This window comes from Pelobates fuscus, chromosome 10 (genome assembly GCF_036172605.1).
Source record: "Pelobates fuscus isolate aPelFus1 chromosome 10, aPelFus1.pri, whole genome shotgun sequence".
Taxonomy (NCBI): Eukaryota; Metazoa; Chordata; class Amphibia; order Anura; family Pelobatidae; genus Pelobates; species Pelobates fuscus.
The window spans coordinates 30884427-30901009 of record NC_086326.1 but is presented as its reverse complement, the minus strand read 5'-3'; the positions used below and the strand labels follow the sequence as shown (position 1 = coordinate 30901009).

Genomic DNA, 16583 nt, shown 5'->3' with positions numbered 1-16583 from the left:
GAGGTCGCTGGAGGCACTCTTATCTCTAGCAGTTTTACCCCTATGTTGCCACCAGAGGCAATCTGGCTTCTGACTCTTCTGATTCAGGAAGCATGAAGTGTGTCCCTGGGCAGGGGCGCTGCTGTTTGGCTGTAACCGTTTAACCCATTGAGGTATGAGGACCTCCTGGCACCACAGCTTAATTTTGATGACGTTGTTTTGGTGCTTTGAGTATCTCTTTAAGCCCAGAGAAGCTGAATGGAAAGCCCAGCTGACTTAGAAAATGTTTCCAGATCTGCATTTTAGATCTTTCATTTTTAGATTCACGTTGCATTTGCACATTATTGTACACCCCTGCTAGTAGTGTTCCTTATCCCTGTATGATCTTTGCAAATAAAATATAACATGACCTTCAGAGATGAGAGGGGCCTCTTTCAAATTCAAAATTACACATTTTACAAGTAAAATGGCATTAATATCAATATTCGTTTAACACAAAAAGTACACAATGTAAAGTTTGTGACAGTTAGATCCATGTAATTTGGTATATGTTTTTGCCATTGACTTATAGATCACCCCCCCTCCTCTTCTAACAAACTGTAGTAGTGTGAGCATGATGTGATCATACATGTTTGCAGATACTGTACTGTTCTATGCTTACGCCACCTTTTTAGAAGCAAAGTGAACTTTTTTTTTTTTTTAAATATACTATGTGCAATGAATTGTGGAATTGTTTTCTTGGCAATGCGATGTGGCTCGATATTCGATAATTGTGAGCTTCATACCATTTGAATACTCCCATAGACACTCCTTGGCAAACTTAAATTGTTGGATATGTTTTCCAGTTATGTAGCACTCCCCCGTGTCATACCAAAAAGAAAATCTAAAATCTGGAATGTAGTTGCACCAATCGTAAACTATCCTTCTCACACTGCATTGTAGATCACGTAAAAGTGAGTTTATGACCTAAAAACTAAATGCATTTATTTTTTCCTTTTAAAGAGCTCTTAGAAAGAGTAGCCATTAGCTAAGCAAACCTTTTGGGAGAATTCTAACCTCTGACATTGTTAAAGATGACTATTTATACTTTTTTTAGAATCTACAATATGCATGAGTGCATAGCAAAGCAAAATTCCTTAAAGGAGAATTGTCATTACTTACTATTCCTAATAAACCGTAACCACTTTCCTTTAACATAGTAGGAGATGGATAACTGCTTCTAAAAAAAAATCAGCCACCACTCTGTCCTCAGAGGGAGAGCATTCTACTGCACCCTAATTCCATTCAGCTGCTGAGCTTTTGAGGAATTTTCCTTCTATATTGTCCAAGCATTTGGACATCAGGAGCGTGCATTCGATGCTCACACAGTGCGGTGATAGACTTTTGAGAACTAGACTAAATAAGAATTGTTCCCCCAGAATCACTGTAGACATTTCGAGGGCTTTTGAAGTGCAGAAAATGCTGCAGTGATTAGGCCCTGACAACTGTTTGAAAGCCTATCGTTGCAATTCATGCTGATTTATTTTTTTCTCCAAAATATGTGGGCACATTATAAGGAAGGGAAATTGGTTACCATTTGATCTAATTCTACGACCCCAGCCCACTGCATGACCATATTTGTCTGTGACCCACAATATCTGCAATGTTTCTAAATTTCTCGAATATGTCAAACACGGTGTGACTAAAGCTTTGTATACTTCTTTTATTTTTATTCAGAAATATGTATTTCTTATGCTTATAGTTTTAAAAATGTGTTACATATAACTTTTCAATCGCTGTAATATTCGCCATCGTTGCCAACAGATGTCCTTGTCAAATCTGACATGATACACCCACTCTTGTGTTACTATTTTGACATGTACCCTTTTGTACGCTTCATTTTGTTTAAGATGACATACCTGGGGATGTGTGTGATTCATTATAATTCATTTTACGATAAGTTAATAAAAAATGAAAAAACGTGAAATAGCTGATCATGGCAGCTGGTATGGAGGGGAGCTCGAGGTGCTGGGGGTTACCCTATTTTATGTGAAACTAAACAGTTTGACAAAAAAAACAAAAAACAAGCGGCTGCACCCATAGTCTGATAGCAGTATTACACCTTCAATAAGCTGTAATGGTTATGGTGCTTTGTCTCCCTTTTAATTTAGGGCCTACATCTATTTGTAACGTTGCATGTATACATTTAGAATTGTGTATAAATGAATCTGTAAAACAATTCTGGAATTAAAAAATAGGAAACTGGTTAACAGAAGTTTGGCGACTGTAAAATTAGATTTTGTTGGGTGCATAAAGGAACACTCAAAGCATTCTATTTTATGATAGTGGTTATTATGCAGAACGTTTTGAGCAGGCTTGCTAGTTAATGTCTGACTGTTTCGAGAAGTTGAACTAAACCAAGTGATCTCTCAACGTCATTCTCTCCTACTAAGCCAGTTGTTTACATAAATGTGCGTGCTGAGGGCAGGTTAGTCAAACGCTCTCCGCCTATTGCTGCTGCTTGTAATTGGACAGATTTAATCCAAAATGTATGTTTTATTTTTGGGGGGGATTTTTTTTTTTTTAACACTACTCACAAACTGACCGCTTCTGAAGACTGTTTTCTTACTACTACACTTAGTTGCAGTAAGCTGGTAAGCCCGCACTGAACGTGTCCTCTATTGGCATTTTGAAGAGTTCTGGCCTGGGTTTTGATGGGTCAGTCTGGTTTTAGCGGTGTGCCCAGAAAGATTGTGTTAAGATGGTTCAAGACTTTTATTAAAAGAAACTTAGTTGTGCACCATATTTGTTTCTGAACAAGAGCCGGTCCATACAGAATTTTAGGGTACACCTAACCACCAGAACTACGATTTTTTTTTTTTTTTTTTTTTTTTTTTTTGCTTATGGATAAACAAAATGATTGTTTTTCATACACTAGTGCCAGAAATCTTCGCCACTCCAAATGCTGTGGACTGCATTATCGCTGAGCTTCATGTGAGATGTAGAGATGTAGTCCACAACATTTGGAGTGCCGAGGGTTGCCTATCTCTACTCTAGATCATGGTTGTTGGTGTCTGAGTTTAACCCCTTAAGGACACATGTCATTATTCCCTTTTATTCCAGAAGTTTGGTCCTTAAGGGGTTAAAGGGTTACTCCTACCAACATGACCACTTTCAGTAGTCCTGGTGCTTGACGTTTGTATGTGTAGCATTACATTGTGAAACACTGCACAAACCAAAAACATTAAAGGGACACTATAGTCACCAGAACAACTACAGCTTATTGAATTTGTTCTGGTGAGTAGAATCCTTACCTTTACCACCATTGGGCTTTTTGCTGTAAACATTGTATTTTCAGAGAAAATGCAGTGTTTACATTACAGCCTAGTGATATCTTCACTGGCCACTCCTTAGATGGCTGTTAGAGATCCTTCCTGGGTTATGGCTGCCTAAAATGCATCCAAACATTCAGTGTCTCCTCCCTCTGCATGCAGACACTGAACTTTCCTCATAGAGATTAATTGATTCCATTCATCTCTATGAGGAGATGCTGATTGGCCAGGGGACTGTGTTTTAATCAGGCTGGCTCTGCCCCTGATCCGCCTCTTTGTCAGTCTCAGCCAATCCTATGGAGAAACATTGTGATTGGATCAGGCCACCACTTCTGATGATGTCAGCAGACTGCTTGTGTTTTTTTTTTTGTGTTTTTTTTAGTTTTTTTTTTTAGGCATACAGCATGCAGATTTACAGCTTCTGGCTTGAATACAGTAAGATTTTGCTATATTTATGGAGGCATGAGGGATCCAGGGGGGCTAGATGGTGGTGTTAACACTAGAGTCAGGAATACATGTTTGTGTTCCTGACCCTATAGTGATCCTTTAATAATGTTATTCCACCAACTGCAGCATCATTAGCCAGCCTGACATTGCTAATGTCAATTCTGTGCATATTTTATGTACCCATTTTCTCCTTTTGGATAAGTCCTTGAGGTTTTTCCATCTAGGATTTTGTATGAGAATTTTTCTTTTTTTTTTATAAAATCGTAAGCAAACTTTTTCCTTATTGCAAATGCTATCTTTGTGCAGGGACCTTGCATTGAGATCCCAATCAATGTGAGATCCTGTTCTATACCAGCTCACATGAGAAACTTCAATTTCATACATCTTTATTTTTATTTTTTTTAATGACCTTTTGATGCCTCGTTTCACAATTTATATTTTGTTTTTGTTTTGCTTTTTAAAATGTGTTTAAATATAATTTTCTGTGAATGGCTTGTAGGAGTCGACATAACATTTTTTTATGTTGTGGCTACATAATTTGATTAGAATTTACGTGTCTTCAGCTGGCTGCAGATGTTCTTTTTAAAAATAGGATGTTTTAGAACATTTTTGTTTTTGTTTTTAATAACCAACTTGACTGTGCTTTAACTTAAAAACAAAGTTATTAGATCTTATTTTCTGACACCCTTTTCCTTATGAAAAAAGTATCTTTGGCAATAATTTGGTTTAATTGATTTTAAAAAAAATGAACAAAGTTACATACAAGTTTTTTTGTGTTTTTTTTTGTTTTTGTTTTGTTTTTTCCTATTAACTTCTATAGCTGTTTGAGTTTCCTTGAATAAAGACCATTTTGTCTGGGTCTCCCCATACAAACACCATCGGTTTGTAAACATACGCTGTAATAGCTTTAAATGAGTCCCAGTGTTTCAACTGTGCAAGCCAATCATGTCAAACATACATAGCCTATAAACCCACACCGTGCAGATCCTGGCACTACCATGGAAAACTGTGAGAGTGCAAGGATTGACTTCCATCTCCCAGCTACTTTCTAATGTGATGAGGTTTTTATTTTTTTTATTTCACCATGTTTTATATATGTAAAGCATTATTTGTGATTGTCAAACAATCTGTCTGCCAGTGCTCCCATTAAACCTGTGAGGTGAATGAAACCCCATGTATGGCATTTAATCTCAAAAAGTGAGTATTTTGTAACTATATCATCTTTATGAAATACTCGTGCTGCCTGTGGTGGAATTTCAGTGAAATTTACAGGCAATCCAAAAATACCACTGGACAAAGTAGGAACTGATTTATCTTACGGTAAAATCTAAGGTTGACCAAAGATGCAGCCCTGCCGCAAGACTGAGACGTGGTACATGGAGACTCCTGTCGTCTCCTAAACCTCAGCGTTGCATTCTCACACCTGTGTGAAGATTGGAAAAGCGTGGCAGTAGCGAGTATGCATACCTTCCACTGGACCCGAAGCAAAAATTTCACCATGAGGGGTGTTTGCAAAATATGCAAACGCCCCTAAAAGTGACAGATCTGCTTTAAGGACCCCCCACTGTCTCAAAGGAACACAACCCTGTATTCCTGACACTATAGTGCTGAAGTGGCTGTTTAGGGGACTGCCCTCGCTGTCTGTGTTGTGGAACTGGTGATTTTAGTCACATTTTCTCCCCCGCCCCGTCGGTCTTGCTGCGCATGGCTCTGCCTCCGCCTCTATCGCTGAGATTATCAGTCTTGATTATATTAGCCAGTCCAATGATTTCCCATTGAAAGGCAAAACGCCACTCGGCACTAATCCACATCCCCTTACAGAGAGGCACTGAATCCATGCATAGCTATGAGGAATGTTCACTGTCTCCTTTCAGGGTGTGGAGACGCTTAATGCCACTGTGCAGCATGGACTAAGAAGCACCTCTAGTGGCCATCTGAATAACAACCACTAGAGCTGTTAATAGGCAGTAATACAAACACGGCCTTTTCCCTGAAAAGCTAACATTGCAGGGACACCGTGACCAGGGACCAGTGGTTTTGGACCATAGTATGTTCAATAACCATTCATTCCATAATCACAATCTTTTCAGTTTCTAAACCACTAAGGGAAATCCTAATTATTTATAATCCGTAGTTCTAGAAAACCCAGTTACAAATTAATCAAGATGATATTCTGGGCCAGAGGAAATGTCTCTAAGATTATGATATTGTTTTTTGCATAACTCAGTCTTCCTTATTAAAATGTTTGGAAAATCAAACTTTCATTTGGCAGCGATTGCTTTATATTTACTTTTTATCCTGTCCTAGGGAACAGAATAACACACCCTGCTATTTTGGAATAACACTAGATAATTGGTTATTTCGAGTTGTTTTTCTTTCTTTTTCCTGAAAAGCATACTTTGTGTTGGCAAAAAGCCACCTAAAGATTGTTTTGTTTAAAAAAAAAAAAAAAAAACAACAACAACCCAGAGTGAAAGCTTATTTATTGGTCTTTGTATTTAACCTGTTAGACTAAATAATTCTATTGAAGAAAGAACGTCACAAAACTAAAATGTATCAAGCTGGCAAGGCCCTTCTAGCCTTGAACTGGTTAATGAACAGCTGTTTTGGAGTTCTGTTAAACCTCATGTGATGTCATTTCCAGCCTGGCCAGCTCTATGATTTGTCGTGGGGGGGTGTTAAGAGTAGTCCATGTGCTGTCCCAGGACCCTGTTTACTTAATACTCTCTGCCAATAAAGGCCTGGTTTAAATAGGACCTCGATGAGACTTCCCAGCCCACATGAGAAAACGATTGCTGTCGAATTTCTTTGTCCGATGAAAGTCTGTCGTGGAGAATGAGCCTGCATTATGCCTTTCCTTTTAGGTCTGAGACAGGTATAGTCCTTTAGCCATATGGTCTTAATACCCAGCAAGGGGGAAGGGTGGTGTTAAGGATTTAAAAAAAAATTTATTTAGGAATTTTTGTTTGTACTGAACTAGATTTATTTTAACAGCAAATATTAAAACGGTACAGCTTCAGAGATGTGTTTTGCTTAGTTTTAACTCTGTGTGTAACAGATTAGTGTCCAGCATATTTTCTTAGAGGCTTTATTGGAATGAAGAAAAAAAAGATTCTCACCTCCTGTAGTTAAGGTGGGTGACCTTTTCCCTCTGGATTTCAGGGAGTTAATTTCTTGTCTCTTTTGAATACCCTCTACTATACATTACAGATCTTTACGACCTTTCTTGTTTGACCTTTAAGTTGCACTTCATTAATCTGTTTTGTGTCCCATCTGTGTAAATACCTAAAGTAAGCCCATGAATTTTGCTTGCTGAGCTGAAAACTGACTTGCAGTTAAAAAAAAATAAAATAAAAATAAAATAATGATTTTACTGTAAATGCCCCATAAGGGCAATGGGTAAGGCAAACCCAGTGTATCATGCCTATCCTGGCAAATTCCGCCATGATGGGGTCAATGATGTATTCCAATATTGTTGTAAATTTTCATCATAATATGTAGAATTTCAGCTTGTGATGCAGTAGTTTAGCTTGCTTCCCTCTTTGTACTTTTTCCTCTGATGCAATTCATGTACAGTGAATCCTATAATACCCTTTACTGTATGTATATGTATTCAATTATAGAGAGTCCATAGAACAGTTTCTTTAAACGTCGTAAAATATACTAAAGTATATTTCCATAAAGAAGTTACATGTGGTTTTGAGAGATTTTTTATTTAATATTTGCTTTTCATTTTCACATTTTAATTCTAGTTGTTTGTTCTTTGCATCCTGCAGTTTAAAGAACCATTTTATCAATTTGATGTTTGAACGTGTTTTTTATTTATTTTTTTCATACCGCAAAAACCTGTACCCTAAAGGTTTGAATGCACAAGTCTGCAAATTTGTGGTCATTGGTGCTGAAAGGAGCACGTCACAAGATTTGATGTATTTTTTAAAATTGGCTATTTAGTAAATATAACCCCAGTGAAACATGCATGTATTTAAAGGGGTATATCTAAAAAAAAAAAGCTGTGCATTTTCTGCCTGCAACCTTTGCATGCCCTCCCCTTGTTTCCCAGCACAGATTTGTCTGATCTGGAAAAATGACAAATCAGAAGCCTCTGATTCTCTGCCGCGCTCTTTCAGCCACATGGTGTAGGGGGGAACAGCAGAGGACAGAGGACCAGAGTTGCAATGAGTTCTGTGGATGCACGCGCATGGGTGCTTAGACTCACGATGACTTGTGGAAAGAGGCACTTATATAAAGTGCAATTAAGATGGGATACTCCTCATAAAGCATTCCAGCAAGCGGGCGTGCTTTGTGTGCAGATTGTCCCTTTAACCCCTTAAGGACACATGACATGTGACATGTCATGACTAAATTTTATTCCAGAAGTTTGGTCCTTAAAGGACCACTCTAGGCACCCAGACCACTTCAGCTTAATGAAGTGGTCTGGGTGCCAGGTCCAGCTAGGGTTAACTAATTTTTTTATAAACATAGCAGTTTCAGAGAATTAGTTAAGCCTTCCCCTATTTCCTCTAGTGGCTGTCTCACTGACAGCCGCTAGAGGCGCTTGCGTGATTCTCACTGTGAAAATCACAGTGAGAGCACGCAAGCGTCCATAGGAAAGCATTATGAATGCTTTCCTATGCGACCGGCTGAATGCGCGCGCAGCTCTTGCTGCGCGTGCGCATTCAGCCGACGGGGAGGAACGGAGGCGGAGAGGAGGAGGAGAGCTCCCCGCCCAGCGCTGGAAAAAGGTAAGTTTTACCCCTTTTCCCCTTTCCAGAGCAGGGCGGGAGGGGGTCCCTGAGGGTGGGGGCACCCTCAGGGCACTCTAGTGCCAGGAAAACGAGTATGCTTTCCTGGCACTAGAGTGGTCCTTTAAGGGGTTAAGGTGCTAGATCACTCTTTAAACCATTAATTATGACTAATATCTGCATTTATTTAGCACCATCCTTTTTCACAGCGCTTTTCAATATTAAGGGGACTTTAACAGCAAATGATACAAACTTATTACAACAGGAACGATCGGTTGATGCTCTAAAGGGACTCTCGAATTACCTGAACTGTTTGGTACAATAAAAAAAAAAAAACTGTCTTTCATTATATTGAATGTTAATTTATTTTCATAGATTTTTTTTTTTTTTTTTTTTTTTAAATTCTTTATTTTTGTAGTGCAAATAAGAGAACAACATGCCTGGGGTACCCCAATGGCATTCTCCATGCTTTTTCAAAACATTTATAACAATCAGGAATATGTTAGAGCTTGCACACTTTTTATATTTAGTATTCAGTTGATCAAGATAATTCACAAATTAACTTTTGTGGAGCTTAAACGCAACTTAGGTCATATAAAATAGGCAAAACATTGCTAATAATAAGGTTGCTTAGGTAATAGTTAAGATTGAGTAACATGCTGGACAGGGCACCACTGCGATTACTTGTGTCGTGACTGTTTGGTTACATGCTAGGTATTGCGCAGTTGGCCTCGTTTAAGTGTTAGTCGATTACATAGAAGGTGAACAAGATTATTGTAATGACCCCTGGGGTCGAGCCAGCTGCGTTTAGGGTAGGTAGATAATGCTCGCAGGAGGCTTGTAAAATAAAGAAGTATACGTTCCGGTAGTTGGTGATAAAATAAAATTACGAGTGATTATGAGTAGGCAGGCTCGTCTAGACTTTGACTAGAATCTACGCTTGGTCATTAAAAATAAAAATAAAAATAAAAAATAAAAATGTAATTCTATCTAGACTAGAGAGGAACAATAGCAAAAGACAGAGTGGCAAGACTTAACAGTTGTTTATTCCCCCTAGGAGGCCCTCCTTTTGGATATTAGTAGACACTCTTTGGTTTAATTATAGTGCCAGGACAATCTGTTTAATGTATATGAGTTGACTAGTCAGGGCAATGGTTTAACCAATAAACTAAATAATGAGCTGGATTACTAAACAAAATAATAAGTTATTGGGTGAAGAAAGAGTCAGCAGTCCTGGGTCCCACCATGCAGCCTCGCTCAGCCTGCACCCTCCGTGGGCAGGGTACAGTCCAGTGGTAAGGCAATGTGTTACTGCTGCCGCGTGTGTTGCGATTGTCAGCAGTGAGTGGGCCAATCAAGTCCCGTTCTGTCCCTCAGGCTGTGGGTGAGTAGATGGTGGTCTGTCTTCCAGTGTCTTCTGGGGCTTTCTGCGTCTGCTATGAGTGTAGCCCTGTCCTGCTGCGTGTCTGCGGGCTGGGTGTTTCGTGGTTCCGGGGTTGCTGGGCAGGAGGCTCCTTACGGTGGGTGAGGGGAGGGTGCCTTTTTGTTCCAGGCGTCAGCTCACTGGGTCTTTGTGCGGGCAAACAACTTCAGGTTGGTCGCTGGTGACAGGTACTGTGGTGCCGCCGCTTACTTGGCATTTCCCCTACTCCATCTGCATCAGCTATGCCGCACATGGTCTCCGCCATCTTAGGTTTGGGCCCTGGGCCTGTGTGATGGCCGGACGTCGTTGCCGGATCTCCGCTGCCACGCTGTGAGTGCAGCTATGGGGCGAGGACCGGGATCACCCCCCCGGTCCAGAGGGGGGAGGAAACAGGGCCGGGTCCGCGGTGAGTCGCAGTGCCGTTCAGGCTCCGTTAGGCAGGATAGTGGGGTGGCGGACGTCCACCCCACTCACCGCCAGCTAAGTTCCCGCTGTGAGTCGCGGAGATCTCACCTCCGAGGGACTGAAACTACAGGAGCCAGCCTCTCCTCGGATCCGGTAGCCTTTGTGCATCGTGGGTCGCAGTGGTAGGTAGCTGTGAGCGCTGTAAAGCTTAAATTTCTAGCTTAATTGTTTGTGTTTTGCAGGAGCCGAGCTCTCCTGTGACTGTCCATTTTGGCGACCCGGCCCCGCCCCCCCTTTTCATAGATTTTAACTAGAAAATCAGTTAAAGGTAAATGAAATGTTCCCCCAAAAAATGACTGTTTTTTTTGTTTTGTTAAGGCTTACACAGATGACCTGTTTTTGTTATATATTTATGTGTGTGTTCAACATTAAATATTTTAAGCAAAACTATCTTTTTTTTTTTTATTTGTGTGCTTAGTGGCCACTATCCAAACATGAAGGTAAACAATTTAAAAGCTGTCGCCTCGAAGGCAAAACAGTAGCATATGAACCTTGCTAGTTCCCAATTGGGAATAGGAGCCATGCCAAGTATTTGTCCCGAACCTTCCGTGAACTGCACATTGAGCGTGGGGATCCGTTCAAGTCGTACAAGTCTTGTACGTTCAAAACAGCGGCACATCCACTGTCCCATAAAATGCACTTTTCACAATTTACAACACGTAAAAGTGACCGCTAGAATGGGGTGGGTGACTGGATGTGCTCCTTCTTCACACACACTTTTTTTTTACTTTTCGATGGCATTTCTGGATTTGCAGGAAAGCACTTCTTTTGTGGCTATCATTTGACTCTGCATTTAGTTTTCTTTTCTATCTTTTCCCAGAAGCTAAACATCAATTGAAAAGGGACAGTGAGATTCTGTTTAAATATGTAATGTGAGTGATCCCAACTCCTGTAAAACATAATCTATAAACAGGGCTAACAGAATACAGGCACAGCACAATCTGTTCCAATGAGTTTCCCGTGTTCTAAACCTAGAACATCTTTGTAATGTTATTGGTGTGTTGTGTTTTTTTTTTTTTTTTTTTTTACTTTTTACATCCTCCTGTACGGTTTAGGATGGATAGTAAAAAGAAAACACCAGTTGGGTAATCCAGAACTTCCAGAGTATAATACTGTGTAAACCCTATTACAGAAGTAGATCTAAATGGAAACATTGCTTGAAAAGCTCTGGAAATCAAAAAAACAAATACCGGTAAGCCTAGACATAACTTAAATTCACCACCTGCTCTTTACAAGAAGTCACTCTATGACAGTGTCATCGCAGAAATCCCTGCTAGGGGATTGTGAAACAGCCTAAATATGGACGTTAAAATACGATCAGTGACTTGTCGTTTGCTGTGTGTAAATACCATGTTGCATAAATATAAACTTTCTGTGGTTTTTGGTTTCTTAAAGGAACACTATAGTCACCTAAACAACTTTAGCTTAATGAAGCCGTTTTAGTATATAGATCATGCCTCTCCGGTTTCACTGCTAAATTCACTGCCATTTAGAAGTTTAAATCACTTTGTTTCTGTTTATGCAGCCCTTGTCACACCTCCCCTGGATCTGATTGACACAGCCTGCATGAAAGAAAACAGTTTTCACTTAAACAATTGTATCTCTTTCTCTTTCTCTGTAAATTTAACTTTAATCACATACAGGAGGCTCTTGCGGGGTCTAGCAAGCTATTAACATAGCAGGGTATAAGAAAATCTAAATTAAACAGAACTTGCAGTAAAGGAAGGATAAATTGTAGTTGACTCTTTTACAGGAAGTGTTTAGGGAGGCTGTGCAAGTCACATGCAGGGAGGTGTGACTAGGGTTCATAAACAAAGGGATTTAACTCCTAAATGGCAGAGGATTGAGCAGTGAGGTTGCAGGGGCATGTTCTATACACCAAAACTGCTTCATTAAGCTAAAGTTGTTCATGTGACTATAGTGTCCCTTTAAGGCGTTCATAGTCTGTACCCCTTTGTCCAGCTACTCATTTATTGTGTTCTTAATAGGCACTGCCTCGTTATTCTCTGTACTTATAGAGTACCAACATAGATGAAGGTAATTTAGAAACAAACTATTACAAATGTAGAAGGGCACCTCTCATGGTACATATAACATATTCTTGTTTTGAAGAGCATAAAATCTCATCTATACATTATGCGAGCAGAATTGCTAGCAAATTTATATAGTCTGGAATGCCAAAGGTTTCTTAACCCTGCGCTAAGCTATGTGGGTTTTACACATAAACATAAACCTTTCAATGATTTACTGTCGACCAACTTAGGATCATACACCCAAGCGCTTTATGGGATTCCGGTGGGCCAGTGATGTAAATAGCATGACTGGCTGCACTGAAAGGGGACGGGAAACTCCAAAGGATTGGCCGGTCAGCCTGGAGTGAGTGTACGTTAGACTGCATGTCAATCATGCATGCCAGCCCCTATTTCAGTGCTCTCTTCAGGCCTCATAGTGCCCTGAGCATAGTGAGCATAGTGTGATTGCATCTAAGGATGTGCTCATGCTATGCTTCTTGGGGACGGTTCCCGGGTGTCCCCAAAAGTGGGACCACAGGGAATAAAGTCGGGATGGCTGGACAGGGCCATAAAGTCTCTTGGCAGCAAACTAAATGTGGAAGTTTCACTAACTGTATCTTCTCGATCAATGACTTGGTTCACAACATGTATATTATCTATATAAAATATATCAATTGTACACATTAGTTTTGGCATACGTGGCCAAATTACCGTTTATCACTGCGTTGTTTTACCCTGTGCCGTTCGGATGGTGTGGACTTGTGCCCTATGTTGTGTGCCTCTCAGCATCCGTGCGAGGAGTTTGCCCCCTTTATCAATGTTGAATCTTTTTTTTTTTTTTTTGTCAACAGTAATCTTTAAGTTCCTGTAGTGCTTTTTCCTCAAACACTAACCATATCATGTCCAGTTCAAATCGTTATTTATTTTATAGGATTTTGAAACCTTATTTGAGATTTAGATGCTATGAGGAAAGATTTAGAAGTTTGTATAACTGTATTGCTCAATGTCTGAAACAACAGAAACCATCTGATCCATCCACCTTTACCAATGCCAAAATAAATTATTCTACATTGATAGAAGATAGAATCTAAACATTGAGTTTGAAATATTTATTTATTCTCCAATTTAATGGACTTTTTTTTTTTCTCTTTTTCCAGGATAAGGAAACATGCATGGGGATCAATAATCAAAGCTACATATGTGAAACAGGTCATTGCTGTGGACAATCTCAGTGCTGTAACTACTACTATGAGCTATGGTGTAAGTAATGAGCATCTACATACATAAATATCAAAGACTGGGAATATTGTTCATTAAAGGACCACTATAGTGCCATGAAAACAAAATCGTTTTCCTGGCAATATAGTGCCCCCACCCTCAGGGTCCCACTCCCGCCGGGCTGAAGGGGGTTAAACACTCACCTTTCTCCAGCGCCAGGGGACTGCTCCTTTGGTAGTCATCGGCTGAATGCACATGCGCTGCAAGAGCCGCTCGCGCATTCAGCTGGTCCATAGGAAAGCATTCTGAATCCTTTCCTATGGACGCTGGCGTCTTCTCACTGTGAAAATAATATATATATATATATATATATATATATATATATATATATATATATATATACACAAATACAATCTGTGAAGTTGACCTTCTGTTATCCTCCATATTATTATTATTATTATTTTTTTATTTTTTTTAAGTCTTATAAATTTCCCTTTATCTTGTATTTCTACTCCTGTTGGACAACCTCCTAAACTTGCATTTAAAACATCTTCTTTGAATCTCCTCTTTAATGGTCACACTCTTTAAAGTGAACATGTAATCGGCAAAACCTGCTGGTAACAGCTTCATAATCAGGTACGTATAGTTACAGCCACAGTCACCAGCAAATTTATGACTCTTGTTTCCACCTCAACTAATGGGGGGTGATGTGCACATGATTACTTTTTTTTTTTTTTTTTTACACTTTACCACTACAGAAATAAAAAAAGTAAAAAGTTACCTGCGCTCTTTCCACTTCCCTATGTATTTTTAATTTTTTTTTTGTAAATGATTTTTTATTGAATGGTTGTTGTAGTATACATAGACTTTTGCATGAGGATCAGACAGCGTGTATAGAGACTCGCAGGTCTCTATGATATATACCGTGCACCATATGCCTTTGTGTGTGCACGCAGGCACACCAATTTTTCCCTTTTAGGTTTATTTATTGTTGTATCAAAAGAAGAGTTCTGCATGGGGATCATATTGTGTGCATGGAGACTCGCAGGTCTCTATCGTATTTTCCGCATACCATATGTATTTGTGCGAGCACGCAGGCTCCATGGTTTTTATTGCTGTGATTTGGCTTGTGTGGTCTGTGTTCTCTCGTGCCCATGCTTTGCAACCTTCCCTTTTTGCTATCTTTGAAGTGTTTCTTCTGTTGCTATGTTGGGTCTGCGTGATTATATGCGCGTGTCCGGTGGCCTCTCTTTTATCTTTGGGGTCTGGTATTCCCCTGATTAATTGCTCTATTGCGGTCTGGTGTGTCTATCTCCCCACCTCCGTCTCCCTGTGTTCTTCTTAGCTGTTAGTTAGTCTGATCAGCTATCGTCTATGGGTGTCTGGCAGTTTGTTATTGTGCGTGGGCGATGTCGTGACGTGAGGTAACGTCCCTATTCTACTCGTCATCCGCCTCATAGTTTTGAGCTGTTGTTGCATTGCCTGCGTGTGTTATCTTGTCTGGTTTTGTCTGTTGCGTTCATGTCCCTGCGTGTAGGTTTGTACGTGTTTGTGGGTGTTTGCAACTATATTGTGTGTCTGTCATTCTCTCTGTGTGTGATGTCTACTCCTGTTGTTTCTTTATATATATCCCCTTGCGTGTTTATCTGTTTTTCCCAGTTTTTTTAGGGGGTTGGTTTCCGCTTGCTCTTTACTCCTATTCCGCTTTCAGGTCCGTCAGGCGTACTCCCTGCGGTTTCAATTTTCATCGCGGTTGTGTGTGATGAAGCTCTCTCTCGGTGTTTGCCCTGGGGTTATATAGGGAGGTCGGGAGGGGTTGTGGTAGGGTGGGGGGAAGAGGGAGGGGTTGAGTCTGCCATCTCCCTCGGTGCGCCCTGGCCCGCCCCCCGACACACGTCCCGTCACAGTGCATCTCGTCTTCCATCTCTACTTAAGTGCTGTATAGTATCCAGGATGTCCACCTCTCCACATGTTTATCGCGTCTCCCTTGGGATCTGCTATTTGCGCCTCTGCCATCCTGATGTCTTCTACTCTGCGTGTCCATTCTTCTATCGTGGGTGGGTTTTCCTGTTTCCAGTGCAGTGGGATCAGGGACTTGGCCGCGTTTAGCAAGTGCCTCGGTATCGACCTCCTGTAGACCGTATTGGTCGTTCTGTATGATGTAGAAGGGCCGCTGCCATCGTCAGGTGTGTGGGTTCGTCTAGTATCTTCTTGATTTCCCGGTGGATGGTCTCACAGAAGGGTTTTATTTTATAACAGTCCCACCAGATGTGTCTTAAGGTGCCGGGTTCCTCCCCGCATCTCCAGCAGGTGTTTGGTATTGTCAGGTTGTATCGGTTGATCAGGGACGGTGTACGGTACAAGTGTGTCAAGAGCTTATAATTTACTTCCTGGTAGTGGGAGCTGGAGGCACTTTTGTGTTGTAGGGTTAGTATCTTCCCCCATTGGTCGTCTGTGAAGGTCTCCTCTGTCCAGTCCTCCCATTGTCTTTTGTACAAGTTGTTGGCAATACGGTTTGATTAATTTAATAATGCGGAGACCCTGCCCTCCAACTCTGGTGTCTGTGTGCATAGGTTTTCGTACCATGTTAGTTCTCTGTGTATCTTGCTTCTGTGTGGTAGGTTGTGATAGTAGTGCTTAAGCTGGATGTAGTGGAATTGGTGCATTAGCGTGGGTGTTGCTTCACCCGAAAAGTCCCTTAATGGTTGGACTCCCGTATTGTTAAGGACTGTGTGTATTGGTATGTATCCATCTCGGTTTTCTGTTGGCCAGGCAGTCGGCGGAAGGCTGTCTCCCAGGTTCGGGCTGTATGTGATGGGTATCAGGGGACTGGGTTTGGGTGAGATCCGCTGCTCCTTTCTAATTGTGGACCAGTGCGTCAAGGTGTGCGTGAGGGGAGAATCTTCCCCCAGTAGCGTGTGGGCGTCCCTTTCATTGTGCCACACCAGTGTATGCAGTTTTTTGTCTACAGTGTCCCTCCAAAGCT

General features: G+C 40.7%; 1 protein-coding gene across 4 annotated transcripts in view; it reads left to right on the top strand.

Moving 5' to 3' along the window:
• WBP1L (WW domain binding protein 1 like) overlaps window positions 1-16583 on the top strand; it is a 59597-nt gene that overhangs the window by 19623 nt on the left and 23391 nt on the right. For 3 of the 4 annotated variants that reach the window (XM_063435311.1, XM_063435309.1, XM_063435312.1), the window contains exon 2: window positions 13537-13639. In XM_063435311.1, coding sequence (XP_063291381.1) covers window positions 13537-13639 — 103 coding nt within the window. Of the gene's footprint in view, window positions 1-6476; window positions 6613-13536; window positions 13640-16583 lie in introns of those variants that run through there. The other variant, XM_063435310.1, reaches the window with a different exon arrangement.